This window comes from Mastigoproctus giganteus, chromosome 2, assembly GCF_048544385.1.
Source record: "Mastigoproctus giganteus isolate SK-2022 chromosome 2, ASM4854438v1, whole genome shotgun sequence".
NCBI classification, from domain to species: Eukaryota; Metazoa; Arthropoda; class Arachnida; order Uropygi; family Thelyphonidae; genus Mastigoproctus; species Mastigoproctus giganteus.
The window spans coordinates 187729529-187745419 of record NC_143576.1 but is presented as its reverse complement, the minus strand read 5'-3'; the positions used below and the strand labels follow the sequence as shown (position 1 = coordinate 187745419).

Below are 15891 nucleotides of genomic sequence, written 5' to 3'. Positions count from 1 at the left end.
AGTTGATGGAATATACCCTATAATCTTAAGAGAGGCGGCAAGCGAGTGCATTGAACCATTGAGGCTAATTATGCGAGCATCACTAGACTCTGGGGAAATTCCCTTGGATTGGAAAAGTGCAAATGTATCTCCCATACATAAGGGTGGATCTAAAAGTGAAGTTGGAAATTATCGACCTGTCAGTCTGACTTCAGTAGTAGGGAAAATCATGGAGACAATGATCAAGGTTGGAATTCAGGATCATTTGGATCGAATTGAAATTCTCAAGGATACTCAGCATGGTTTTGTAAAGGGAAAGTCATGTTTAACAAATCTGGTTCACTATTTCGAAAGGGTCACTCACGAGCTGGATTTAGGGAATAATTTCGACATTGTTTATTTAGATTTCAGCAAAGCTTTTGACTCAGTCCCACATGAGTGGTTGCTTTATAAGCTGGAACAGGTTGGAATCACTGGGAAAATCCTTAGATGGATAGAAGGATGGCTTCAGGGCAGGAGGCAGAGGGTTGTGATAAATGGCTATTCCTCAGATTGGGTTGATGTAAGAAGTGGGGTTCCCCAAGGATCAGTATTAGGACCACTGTTGTTTTTAATTTTCATAAATGGCATTGATGAAGGGATAGAGGGCGTGATGTCTAAATTTGCAGATGATGTTAAAATTGGTAGAGTAGTTAATGATCACTGTCAAGCTGAGCTTCTTCAGAGAGACCTAGATAGACTTCAGGAATGGTCAGAAAAATGGCAGCCGTGCTTTAATCCAACAAAGTGTAAGGTATTACACCTGGGAAACAGTAATCCCAAAAAAACTTATTCACTTGGTGGAGTTCAACTAAACCCAGTACTGGAGGAAAGGGACTTGGGTGTTACGATACGGTCAGACATGAAATTCTCTGAGCATTGTAAACAGGTTGCAAGGAAGGCCCATGGTGTCCTATTGATGATCTATCGAACTTTTGCAAGTAGAGATAGGGACGTGATAATCCCATTATATAAGGCTTATGTTAGACCACACTTGGAATACTGTGTTCAAGTATGGAGACCGCACCTAAAGAAAGACATCAAGCTTCTTGAAAGGGTGCAAAGAAGGGTAACTCGCCTGGTGAGATCGGTAAAAGGGCGTCCTTATGAAGAAAGACTTCGAATATGTAGGTTGCAGAGTTTGGAAACTAGACACCTTAGAGGAGATTTGATTGAGGTGTTTAAGGCTCTGAGAGGCATCAGTAAAATGAATGAGGACGAAATTTTCAAGATTATAAATGATGCTAGAACTAGGAGACATGAATTCAAGTTACGGGGGGAAATGTTTAGATTGGACTGCAGGAAGTTTTATTTTAGCCAGCGAGTTATAAATTACTGGAATAAGTTGCCTTCATGGGTGGTAGAAGCCGACACTTTGGGGAAATTCAAAGATCATCTGGATAGTACTTTCGGGTAAGGGAAGCGCATAGGATGATAGGTTTAATTTCCTTTTTTTTTTTTTTTTTTATTAATTATTATTATTTAGTTATTTATTTTATTTTTTATTTATTTTTTTGTTTTTATCATTGTTTTTTTCGGATTTTTTTTTTTGGCTGGTGCAGCATAAGCCATAGGCTTTCTTGCACCATGCAGCAGTTACTAATACTAATACTAAGCTGAAGTTGCTGCCAGACCACCCCTCTTGTGCATTTTTGAGCCACAATGGGGAAAATCTTTATAACACTTGTTAGACCAACTGTCCATTCGGTATTCATATCCATAACTTACTCAGAGAGCTTTATCCCATGGTAGACAAGGTTGCCTGGTTACGAGAGCCATCGCTTCCACCCTGATATGCTCAAATACCAGAATGTCTTCCTTAAGGACTGGTCTTCTGTTTATCTTCAGCTCTATTCAGAACATTGAGCTGAACATTCCGACTTCTTTCCAATTTACACAGATGACTCGGAAGTTGGAATTGTATGTAGGATCAGGATGTGTTTTCAGGCAATATTATAACTGAACAGATTTCCCTGAAAGCAGCATACACATTGCACATCTGCACATTATAGAGATAGCCTTGGAACAAATAAAAACTTACCAGTACCAATGGAATATTATATAAATTGATTTTTTGAGTGCACTACAGGCTTTACATCGATGAGATACACTACTCATCCAACCCCGTCTCGGTTTAGCAGATGATATACATTCTCTATGAAGGTGGATTTGATATCCACTTCTGCTGGATCCCCACCAGCATCAGAATTAGTGGAAACAATTTGGCTCATACTGTAGCCAATTCAGAGTACTGAATTGGCTACATTCAGAGCATGAATGTAGCCAATTCATGGCATGGGCGAGTAACAAACAAACTAAATTTGATTAAGCCTGTAATCAAACTATGGCAGTCAAGTCTGCATAAGGATTGTAAAGAAGGCATTGTTCTTGCTCAGCTCCACATAGGAGACAGTCATCTGACATATTCCTTTCTCCTGAACACTGATTACCCTCTTAAGTGATTCTTGCACTGCTTCTACTGGAATGAGCAGCAGCCTGGAAAACAAGGTGCTGGGATTTATCATGGAAAAAGTAAATACATGGGTTGTGTTAGAATAACTAAGAGTAAGAACAGGTGCATGTATACTTGCATGTACACCAATGCTAGTATTTTAATAAATAAATTTGATGAATTTGAGGTGCTGGCCAAGATGTTGAAGGCAGATATTGTTGGGATATCAGATGTGGTGCTACATAGATATAAAGAATGCAGAATTGGAATTTGGGGAGTATAATGTGTACAGAAAGGATAGGAAGGGAGGAGGGATTATGCTGTTAGTTAAGAAACAAAATCTAAGGAAGTGTATCCAACTGACATGGGTGGACAGTGCAATGTTGAGTCAGTTTGGTGTGACATAAGCACCGGGAAAGAAAAACTGAGAGTAAGAGTGTGTTATAGGCATAATGACTCTGAGTACAATGAACAACTGTACAAAGAAATAGTGGGCGAGTAAATCAGATTGTCTTATAATGGGAGATTTTAACTTCCTAGATATTGATTGGAACTTGTGGGTTGGTCATTTGCACACTAGCAAACCTTTTGTGGATTTATTGGAGGATTGTTTTCTACAGCAGCATGTTCGAGAGGCAACTAGAGGGACTAATACCCTTGATCTGATTGTCAGCAGTGATTCTTCATGCATTAAGAATCTGCAGATAAAGGAACCACTAGGTGGCAGTGATCACAGAGTATTGATGTGGGATTTACTTAAATATCTAATTACCATCAGGGGTAAAGGGAAGGGTTTTTGCTTTCATAAAGGTGACTACAATGGTCTCAGAAAGTTTTTAAATTCTATACAATGGGATCAACTGATGATGTTACCAACAGCAAATTTTAAATGGGAAGGAAGCATTCAAGTAATCTTGGAAGCTGCTAGACTTTTTGTCCCAACTAAGAAATGCTGATCAAGGTTTAGGCCTAAATGGATGGCAAATGAACTAATGAGACTCGTGGCAGAGATATCAATCTGATGATAAATTATCAGATGATACAGAAGACTATGGTAGATATAAGCTAGTCTTTAATGACGTCACAAAGGAGGTTAGGCAAGCAAAGGCCGATTACAAGCAATCTTTGACAAAGGATGCAAAGAAAAACAGCAAAACTTCTTTACTTATGTAAACTCTAGATGGAAGGGGATGGATCAGTTTGGTCCACTTGATATCGGTGGTTCAATTATTGATGAAACTGTTTGAGGTAGCTGAAAAACTGAATGAGTATTTTGCATCTAAATGGAGACACAAAGAAGTCTGTAGGGAAGTAGAGGCCAGAAGCTTATCAAACTCTAGTAGGGAGCTAAATGATTTTGTAATAACTGAGAGCAAAGTGGGAGAGTAATTGTTGAAATTGAACATAAGAAAGGCACCTGCGATGGATGGGATCTATCCAGTTATATTAAAGGAGGCAGCAAAGGAAGTAAACAAACCCTAATTATGAAAACTTCCTTGGACTCAGGGGAGGTCTTCATCAACTGGAGATGTGCAAATGTATCCCCAATTCGCAAAGGGGGGGGGTCAAAGGATGACACAAGTAATTACAGACCTGTTAGTTTAACTTCTCTTCCAGGGAAAATAATGGAGTCACTGATTAATGAAGCAATGCAGGATCATCCAAACAAGACTGCAGTTATAGTTCAGACACAGTATGAGTTTGTTAAAGAGAAGTCTTGTCTGTCAAATTTGATTGGTCATGAAGGAACTGGATGCAAAAAATAATTTTGATATCATATACTTGGATATTAGGAAAGCTTTTGATCCCCCCCCCCCTTTGAGAATTGTACAACTGTACAAATTGGAGCAGAATGGCATTAAAGGCAAGTTGCTATAATGGATAAAAAGATGGTTGAGTGGGAGAGGACAGAGAGAGAGAGAGTGGTAAGCAATGGACACTGCTCTTCGTAGACTAATGTTATTAGTGGATTCTCCTAGGGTTCAGTTTCGGCCCATTGTTGTTTTCTGTATTTATCAATGATATTAATGAAGCTAATCAGGGTTAATATCTAAGTTTGCAGATGATATGAAGGTTGGCAGGATTGTTAATCACAGTAATGATAGTACACTACTGCAAGAGAATCTAGAAAAGTTGATCAGATGGGCTGAGAGGTGACAACTGAAGTTTAACCTTGACAAATGTAAAGTACTGCATATGGGTAGCAGTAACTGCAGAGTAACGTACTAACTGTGGGGTAGTAGAGAATGAAAAGGACTGGGGAGTAATTGTGCCATCAGATATGAAGATTTCTGACAGTGCAGACAAGCTGCAAGAGTATTTCATAGTGTCTTGTCAGTGATATACAGAAATTTTGCTATCAGGGATAAGTAGGTGATTGTCCCTTCTATAAGGCAGTGGTCAGGCCACACCCTGAGTACTGCATATAGAGAGGCGCCTCCGTAGCCAGGTGGGAAGGAGCAGCAGTGCGTATAGCACACGCTTCTTGATTAGACCGGGGTTCGAGCCCGTCACCACCAAATACGGAGTATGCGGAAAGGTCAAGGAATGACCACCGCATATCCCGGAGCAATATGGCCTTAGTTGCTAATGCTCCTAAAAACCAAATAACAACAACAATAACTGCATATAGATCTGGAGGCCTCATTTTGGGAAGGATAGAGCTGCTGGAATGAGTACAAAAAAGGGCAACAAGATTGGTGAGTGGAACAAAGGGTTGCTATTACCAAGAAAGACTTAAGTTCTGCAAATTGCAGAATTTGGAGGCTCAGCACCTGCAAGGTGATCTAATTGAGGTGTATAAGGCCTTGAATGGTTTGAGCAAACTAAATGCTGATGGGATTCTTCCTCTTGCTCAGATTACTCACCTGAGGGGACATAAATTCAAATTGAGGAAAGACAATTGTTTAATAGATGTGTGGAAATTTGCCTTTAGCCAGCGTGTGATTGATTGTTATTTAGTTTTCAGGAGCATTAGCATCTAAGGCCATATTGCTCGGGAATATGCGGTGGTCATTCCCTGACCTTTCTGCATCCTCCGGATTTGGTGGTCATGGGCTCGAACCTCAGTCTAATCAAGAAGAGTGTGCTACGCACTGCTGCTCCTGCCCACCTGGCTACGGAGGTGCCCCGGGTGATTGATAGTTGGAACAAACTTCCATCTGTTGTAGTGGAGGTTGAAAACTTGAAAGTTCCAGGCAGAACTAGACAAGCATTTGGAGCGAATAGATGGGTAAAATGGTAAGGTTTTTTTTTTTTTTTTTTTGGTTAATACTATATAAGTTTGCTTTCTTGCATCATATGCCTCTTTTAATGCTAATGTGCAATCAATGTGACACTATTTTATTTGTTAAGCATTTTTAACTTACTCTACCAATTTTAAAAATACTTGTTTTACTGTTTTTAACCATCTGACCGAGCCATAAATATTCAGTCAGATTTTATTTGATTATTACCATGTGTCAGCAGTTTTTAAATGTTTTCAAGCTCTTAATCTATGTGCACATATATAAAATTGACAATTTATTTTTACTCTTATACTGCCTTTTATTTCTGTACATTTAACCTTTTAGCATTGGCTTATGTTGAGGCATATGGTGCAAGAAAGCAAGCTTATACAGCATCAGCCAAAAAAAAAAAAAATTAATAAATAACCCTTCCCATTTCACCCATCCGGTCACTCCAAATGTTTGTCTATTTCATCCTTGAATCTATTTAATCAACCACCCATTGGCTAAAGGCAAACTTCCACACATCTATTCTACAACTGTGTTTCCTCAATTTGAATCTATGACCCCTCAAGGTTCTTAATCTGAGCAAGCGGAAGTATTCCGTTAGCATTGAGCCTGCTCAAAACCATTCACGGCCTTATACACCTTGATCACATCACCTCACAGGTGCCTAGTCTCCAGATGCTGCAACTTTCAGAACTTAAGCCTTTCTTTGTAAGCACACCCCTTTGTTCCTCTCACCAATCTTGTTGCCCTTCTCTGCACTCGTTCTACAACTCTACATCCTTCCTAAAATGAGCCCCCCCCAGACCTGTATACAGTACTCAAGGTGTGGCCTGACCATTTCCTTATACAAAGGGATAATCACGTCCTTGTCTCTGCTATACAAAATTCCTATATATCATTGACAAAACTCCATGTCCTGCTGTGGCAGCATGTCTGCACTTCTCAGGGAACTTCATATCTGTCTGCACAATTACCTCCAAGTTTTTTTTTCAATGTCCACACAGTTTTTACATTTCTCTTGGGTTACTGCTACCCATATGGAGTACTTTGCATTTGTCAATGTTAAACTTCAGTTGCCACGTCTCAGCCCATTTGCTTAACTTTTCTAGATCCTGTTGCAGTAGCATAGTCTTTACTGTCATTAACAACCCTGCCAACCGTTGTATCATCTGCAAACTTGGACATTAAGCCTGATATACCTTCATCGATATCATTGATAAATACAGAAAACAACAATGGGCCCAACACTGAACCCTGGGGACTCTGCTAATAACATTAGTCCACATAGAGCAGTGTCCGTTTATTACCACTCTGTGCACTCTCCAACTCAACCATCCCTTTATCCATTGCAGTAACTTGCCCTTAATGCCATACCGCTCCAATTTGTACAGCAGTTTTCCATGTGCAACAGTAGCAAAAGCTTTCCTGAAATACAAGTATGTGATATCAAATTTTGATGGTTTATAGTGTTTGTTTTCAAGTAGCACTGGATTCCTCTCCAACTCCCTGTAACAGCATTGTGTCATAATAGAAACTCTGTAAAGGTCAGATGCTGTGAGTGAGTGTTTGTGTCAAGTCAGTATAGGTTTATGATGGTCAGTTGTTTATCTTGTAACTTAGTTTACAGCCCATGGAACTCCACTGACCCCTAATTACCTTCCACACCATGGGGACGTAGGCCAGGAACAGTAGGGAGGTGCTTTGGTAGGGGAAATCCTGGCATTGCTTGAGTTTACTGGGGAGGGGCCAAAAAACATTTTTTTTTTTTTTTTTTTTTTTTTTTTTGGAAAAAAGTATGGGAGTAACAGTTTGTTTGGAGAATAGGTGAAGGCAAAGAGGGCAAATAATAGAAAGACTTCCACTGGGAATTTGAAGAGTAGGGAATAGGAAGCAACCCATCCTCCATGGGGGGGGGGAATTGTTAAGGGCTGCAGAACGTATTTAGGGTGGTAGGGCCCACCATGCGAATTATTAGGTGGGAAGGGAGCATGCAGTGCCCGGGGGGGGGTGTTTGAGGGGCAGCTATGTGGGGGGGTTGCCATCAGGCTTATTAGTCAGAAAAATCTGACTTTCCCACACTGGTCAGACCAATTGCAACCAGTGTCAGCATCCCATCCCATGATGTCTAAGGATAAGTCAGCAGAGCGGGGGGGGGGGTGCATCCACTTAAGTTGATTCCCCAACTAGAGTCATATTCTGGAGGGTCACCTCTCAACAAAACGGTGCACGCGCACAACACAACATACATTACTAACTTTGCAGAGATGCTCAACACAGAGACACAAAGGAGGGTTTGAGGGACTCCTTAGGAACTTCTGTAACAAAACTAGACATAACAAACACATATTCACTGGGTAAGAAATAGGTTAATATACATTTTTTTACTTTTTCAGTATATCTTTTAATTAAAAGAATTATTATTATTCAAATGACCCCTACTGAATATAAAATTCACTGTAAATCACTCATCAAGATTCAAAATACATTCATTACATTGGTTTTGTAGAGCTTGGTGTTAGAGCTGTCTTAGTATAAGGAGCTGAAATAATTTACTAAATACTGAGACAATTATATAACTCCCTGACAGATGTTCCAGTTAATATTTAAATTATTATTCCTTGAAATTTTCTTATTTAATAATTATTTTTAAATAATATGACTTCAGTATAGTACTAAATTTGTTGTTTGGATTATTCAAAATATTTACTTGATTACATGGCATTATTTTTATTTTTATTAGGTTTTAAAAATATGTTAGAGGAAAAATCTGTATTAACAACACCAGCTATTGCCAGAACCTCCTCAGCAGGTTGGCACTCAAAGCGAATGTCATCTTGCTTGAAAGCAGAGTCTCCACCCACCGAGTCTAAGAATTTAACAAAATATTGGACATCTGGAAGTAATGGACTACATGCCGATGAGGTTGTTTGTTTTAATAATAATTTTCCTATATTTGGTCTCTTGTCAGATATAAATTACTATTCATTGTCTACCCCTATATTGTTAGCTGCTGTTTTGAGTGCTTATTTGTTATGGACTATATATAAACAAAAATTACATAAACAATCCAGAAAAATTGTTTGAAAATAAATGAGATGTGCACACCATTACATTATAATATTCAGATGTATTGTAGATATATCGAACTTTTGCAAGTAGAGATAGGGACGTGATAATCCCATTGTATAAGGCTTATGTTAGACCACACTTGGAATACTGTGTTCAAGTATGGAGACCGCACCTGAAGAAAGACATCGAGCTTCTTGAAAGGGTGCAAAGAAGGGTAACTCGCCTGGTGAGATCGGCAAAAGGGCGTCCTTATGAAGAAAGACTTCGAATATGTGGGTTGCAGAGTTTGGAAACTAGACACCTTAGAGGAGATTTGATTGAGGTGTTTAAGGCTCTGAGAGGCATCAGTAAAATGAATGAGGACAAAATTTTCAAGATTATAAATGATGCTAGAACTAGGGGACATAAATTCAAGTTACGGGGGGAAATGTTTAGATTGGATTGCAGGAAGTTCTATTTTAGCCAGCGAGTTATAAATTACTGGAATAAGTTGCCTTCATGGGTGGTAGAGGCCGACAGTTTGGGGAAATTCAAAGGTCATCTGGATAGTACTTTCGGGTAAGGGAAGCACATAGGATGATAGGTTTAATTTCCTTTTTATTTATTTTTTTATTTTATTAATTATTATTATTTAGTTATTTATTTTTATTTTTTTGTTTTTATCATTGTTTTGTTCGGATTTATTTTTTTTATTTTTTTTTTATTATTTTTTTTTTTTTGGCTGGTGCAGCATAAGCCATAGGCTTTCTTGCACCATGCGGCCGTTACTAATACTAATACTAATACTAATATCATAAAGTAGATTTGGAATGAAATGATTATTAAGATGTCTTTTAAGTGCTACAAAAAAATAAATATATATATATATATATACAGGGTGTTTCAAAAATGATGGTCGATAATTTAAAGGTGAAAAGTACAAACTAAAATAAGCAAAAAAAAGTCCCAATGAACATCGGGCCGCAAATGAAATGTTTTCGAGATAATGCACATTTTCTGTTAGGATACGCCACTGACTATGGGAGCACTCTGGGAGGTTAGTCTGTATTGCCAAGACATTGTACACGTTGTACAGTAATTGGCAATGTACAATAACTAGGGGTACAGTAATTGGCAATGTAAAATTTGCCACACACTGCTATGACTCAGTACACGCTCTTGCAGAGCAACGTTCCTTATCGAAATTCCTGGATTTTGTTCTGTTCTTTCTAACACCCTTTCCTCAACATCAGGTGTTATGCTTCTGGGCCTACCTGCTTGTACTCCAATGTGCGAAGTGCCCATGTTCTCTAAGATGTTGATGTACCCTGATGAATATGCACCTGTTGGGCTGCCTTCAGTGGGGAAATGCTTCTTGGTACAAACGTGCGGCTTCGAGTGCACTGCCGTTGGCTTTTACCATACATAAAGTGCGTATCCTCATACTCTTTGTTGCTGTAACCTCTTTCTATGTTGACTATCCTTTGACAAGTACTGGTATGCTTGCTATGTCTCAGAGCAGATATACCAGAGCATTGAGAAAGGGGTAAAGGAGAGAATGAGTGAATTTATTTTATCATGTGCGAATTTATTTTCCCCTTGTAGCTCTTTTTTAATATATTGAGGTGTGTAACAGTATCCACTGTGAAAACAAAATCGCAGATCCAACCTTCATCTTTAAGCTCAGTGAAATTGTAGTTATTTTTAATTTCTAAAAATAATATAATTTCATCTTTCATCTCGCATACTCTACGAAGCACATTTTCTAAACTTAACCACGTTACGTGACTATGATAAGGTACATCGGTATGCCCACACTGAAGGTCAAGGAAGTTTATGAACTGTCAGTGTTTTAATCCCTTGGATCGAATGAAATTTACAATCTTTATAATAGGTGTGGTTATATGCCCCACATTGAGTACAGTTTTGCATAAGACTTGCTGATGAATAATACAATGAATTATTATTATTTTATGTTTTGGATCAGTTTTGTTAATTTTGTCTTGAATCAATTTCAATAATTCATTATTTTTTCCAGTCAAATATGGCACACAGTCTGTTGTTAGACTAATAATTTTATTCCAGGGTAAATTAAACCTCTTTAGACAATTTTCTACTTTTTCAAAAATATTTGATCCAGTTTTAGGTGGTAGATGACTTTCATCAAACGGTGAAATACCACCACTTTGCTTATTGGAGGCTTGAAGTGGTGAAACCCATGTTTAGTCTCTAGAGCAAAGTTTCCGGCATCCCCCTCCCCCCATACTACTTCTCCTTCAACCCATTCACGGTACTAAGTACTATAGGTTTTAATACCTTGCGTGTTTGGAGTTTTCATAAAAAAAAAAAAAAAAAAAAAAGTTTTGCTGTCTTGCATTGATTCCATGGATAACAACTCCTTGACAATTCCAAAATCGCCATTACAAGCTCGAATGAAAATTACCAACTGTCCAGTGCCTTTTGCATTGGCCTCAAGTGCCAAGCGATAGTTTCCAAGTGATTTATAGTGTGATTTTCTAGTGTTTCTCTAGGGAGAGTACTAGCTTTTTTCATAAACCCTCTTCCGCTGGCAATGTTTTTACTGCTTTCCTTGCTAGCAAAGTCACTGCTTTACCTGCCAGCAATGTCATTGCTTTACCTGCCAGCAACGCCACTGCTTTACCTGCCAGCAACGCCACTGCTTTACCTGCCAGCAATGCCACTGCTTTACCCGCCAGCAACGCAGGGCTAGTAACCTGGGAGAAGGAAGCCCCTCTCCCAGAGCTAAAAGGAGCAACAATAGATTGTGACAAATATCCACCACCAAAACCAACAGGCTCTCAACATACTGACACCCGTATAAGGGAACATGATCTGTCTCCCGAAAAGAATGAGAACAGATTCTAGCAAATGAGAACCACCAGCTTTTCTGATAATGCGTTCATTATCGATTGAACCGGTAAGCAAATTGTCTCCCTTTGTCATTCAAAGATGGTAGTAGTAGTAGTAGTAGTGGCACTTGATGCAAGAAAGCAAGTGTAGGAGCTTATGCAGCATCAGCCAAAAAAAAAAAAAAAAATCACACCATACCCTCCAATTGCCTGTCCAGTTCCTCCTTAAATTTATTTAACCTATCAACTTCCACAACGACAGATGGAAGTTTGTTCCAGCAATTAACCACCCGCTGGCTAAAGGCAAATTTCCGCACATCTATTCTACATCTATCCTTTCTTAATTTGAACTTATGTCCCCGTAGGTTCGTATTCTGAACAAGTGGGAGGATCCCATCAGAATTCAGCGTGCTCAACCCATTCAAGGCCTTATAGACCTCAATCAGATCACCGCGCAGGTGCCTAGTCTCCAGCCACTGCAATTTGCAGAACTTAAGCCTCTCTTGGTAAGAGGATCCCTTCATTCCCCTCACCAATCGTGTTGCTCTTCTCTGTACACGCTCAAGCAAATCTACATCCTTCCTAAAATGAGGCCTCCAAACCTGTACGCAGTACTCAAGGCGTGGCCTGACCATTGCCTTATACAGAGGGACAATCACCTCCTTTTCCCTGCTAGCAAAATTCCTATATATCATTGACTAAACCCCATGACCTGCCCTAGCAGCCTGTCTACATTGCTCAGAAAACTTCATATCTGACTGCACAATTACTCCCAGGTCTTTTTCATTTTCTACCACCTTAAGTGTAGTACCACACAGTTGGTACGTTTCTCTGGGGTTACTTCTACCCATATGCAGTACTTTGCATTTGTCAAGGTTAAACTTCAGTTGCCACTTCTTAGCCCATCTGCCCAAATTATCTAGATCCTGTTGCAGTAGCACACTGCCATTACTGTCATTAACAACCCTGCCAACCTTCGTGTCATCTGCAAACTTCGACATTAAGCCTGATATACCTTCATCAATATCATTGATAAATATACAAAACAACAGTGGACCCAACACCGAACCCTGTGGGACTCCACTAATAACATTAGTCCACGAAGAGCAGCACCCATTGATTACCACCCTCTGTCTTCTCCCACTTAACCATCCTTTTATCCATTGTAGCAACTTACCCTTAATACCATTCTGCTCCAATTTGTACAGTAGTCTACCATGCGCAACAGTGTCAAAAGCTTTCCTGAAATCCAAGTATATGATATCAAAATTATTTTTTGCATCCAGTTCCTTTGTGACCACATCATAATAACCAATCAAATTTGTCAGACAAGACTTTCCCTTAACAAACCCATGCTGTGTCTGAATTATTGCTGCAGTCTTGTCTAGATGATCCTGCAATGCATCTTTAACCAGTGACTCCATTATTTTACCCGGAACAGAAGTTAAACTAACTGGTCTGTAATTATTCGTGTCACCCTTCGAACCTCCTTTGTGAATTGGGGATACATTTGCACATCTCCAGTCCGTGGGAACCTCCCCTGAATCCAAGGATGCTCTCATAATTATGGCTAAGGGTTTGCTTAGTTGCTTTGCCGCCTCCTTTAATATAACTGGATAGATCCCATCCGCCCCAGGTGCCTTTCTTATGTTTAACTTCAACAATTTCTCCTCCACTTTGCTCTCAGTTATTACAAAATCATTAAGCACACTGCTACAATTTGATAACCTTCTTCCATTTTCAAACTGTAATGATTCCTCACGTGTGAATGTAGATGCAAAATACTCATTCAGTTTGTTTGCTATCTGAGCAGGATCATCAACAGTCGAACCATCGATGTCAAGTGGACCAATCATATTCAGCCCCTTCCTTTTAGAGTTTATATAAGTAAAGAAATCCTTGCTGTTTTTCTTAGCATCTTTTGCCAAAGATTTCTCGTAATCCGCCTTTGCCTGCCGAACCTCCTTTGTGACCTGATTACAGACTAGCTTATATCTGCTACAGGCTTCTGCGTCGCCTGATAATTTATATGCATCCCATGCATTTTTCTTCTCTGTTACGAGTCTCATTAGTTCATTAGATAACCTTTTAGGCCTAAACCTTGAACAATATTTCTTAATAGGTAAGAAACTTTTAGTAGCATCCACGATTAATTCCTTGAATGCTTCCCACTTAGAATTTACTGTTGGTAACATTGTCAGTTGATCCCACTGTACAGAATTTAAAAACTGTCTGAGACCACTGTACTCCTCTTTATGGAAGCAAAAACCCTTTCCTTTACCCCTGACGGTAGTTACCTCTTTGAGTAAATCCCACTTCAGCACACTGTGATCACTGCCACCTAGTGGTTCCTTTATCTGCAAATTCTTAATACACGAATGATCACTGCTGATAACCAGATCAAGAGTATTACTTTCTCTGGTTGCCTCTCGAACATGCTGCTGCAGAAAACAATCATCCAATAAATCCACAAAAGTCTGACTAGTGTGTGAGTGACCAACCCACAAGTTCCAGTCAATATCTGGGAAGTTAAAATCCCCCATTATAAGACATTCTGATTTACTGGCCCACTCTATTTCTCTGTACAATTGTTCATTGTACTCATTCGAGTCATTAGGCCTATAACACACTCCTACTCTTATCTTTGCTTTTGCAGTGCTTATGTCACACCAAACTGACTCAACAGTGCACTGTCCATCTATATCAACTGGATGCACTTCTTTTGATTTTATGTTTTTCTTAATTAACAGCATAACACCTCCTCCCTTTCTGCCCTGTCTATCCTTTCTGTACACATTGTACTCCCCAAATTCCAGTTCTGCATTCCTTATATCTTTGTGACACCACGTCTCTGCTATCCCAACAATATCCGCCTTTGATGTCTTGACCAACACTTCAAATTCATCAAATTTATTTACTATACTTCTAGCATTGGTATACATGCAAGCATACATGCTCCTATGCCTATTCCTTGTTACCCTAACACATCCCATATACCCAACTATTCCAGGATGACTGCCATCCGTCCCTGAAACCCCCAACACCCCTCGCTCCAGGTCGCTTCTTATTCTAATAGAAGTTGTGCAAGAATCACCTTCACCTCTGCCTGCGGTTACTGTTAAACTATTAGTCTTTGTATCCCCCCAAGCTAGCAGTTTTCCGACCCACCTAACACTGCCTCGATAGCATCAGCAAATATTCTTGCACCCTTTCTATTTAAGTGTATCCCATCCCTGTAGAAGCAATCTCTCCTGTTAACAAGTACAGTCCAGGCTGAAAAAAATTCTACCCCTTGAGCCTTGCACAATCTTTCCAGGGCCGAATTGATCGACAAGGCTCTCATCATATACTCCCTCCTATCGTGTCTGGGCAGAATTGCAGACACTTTCAAATTCAACCCTAATTCTCGGCTTTTTTTCAACAGTGACCTGTACTTGTTGAGTAATTCTGCCGGTCTTCTACTCTTAATATCATTAGTGCCAACGTGTACAACTATATCACCTTTTGTGCCCTTGAAAGATGATATCCGCTCTACAACGTCATCAACCTTTGCCCCTGGCAGACATACCCTGGTCCTGTTCCACCTATCCTTTTTACAAAGCATGTTCCCCGTTTCCCTGACAATAGAGTCACCAACAACTAATAGTTCCTGTGAGACCAGCGCATTCTGCCTTGGGGGTTGCCGCTGTGTTGCGTGATGACCAAGTGCAAGCTCTGGCGTTGATGTGGGCAGCTGAGAGCTTGATGGGCCCCTCAATTTATTTCCTTCGAGGGCATCCACCCTGTCCTTCAAACTCTCATATAGGCCCATAACAACGCTGAGTTGTCGCCTGATTTCCTTACACTCCTTACATCGCGCACACACAAAGACATCCCCCATGGCAATATCATGTTCCGTTCCAGAGAGTTCGGCAAACATTTCACAAGTTGCACATTTTTTTAGGCTGTGACGCGTTGGAGAATCGCCCCCCTCAGTTCTCCCCCGAGTCACAACACTCCTGCCACTTTGTGCCCGTTGCTTTGCTGCTCTAGTTCGGGGCATGGTAGTTTAAATTAATAAAATCAATAAATTAAATGTCAGTAGTATTTGAATAGAAACTATGAAATAGAAACAGTGAAGCGTATTACTATATAATTATGCGTTAGAGCTACCTCAATTAAAAACTTTGAATTCCCTACAAAAACTTTGAATTCCCTATATACAAAAACAATGGCTACAAAAATCGAACAAAAATAACGGTTTTACCTATCGTAAGTAAAATCCACA

At 39.6% G+C, this 15891-nt stretch overlaps 1 protein-coding gene across 1 annotated transcript in view; it reads left to right on the top strand.

Annotated features, from left to right (window-relative positions):
• Positions 1-15891, top strand: part of LOC150089847 (TOG array regulator of axonemal microtubules protein 1-like) — a 221689-nt gene that overhangs the window by 12996 nt on the left and 192802 nt on the right. Inside the window, exon 3 of the mRNA XM_090390111.1 lies at positions 8447-8628. Coding sequence (XP_090246237.1) covers positions 8447-8628 — 182 coding nt within the window. The remainder of the gene's footprint in view (positions 1-8446; positions 8629-15891) is intronic.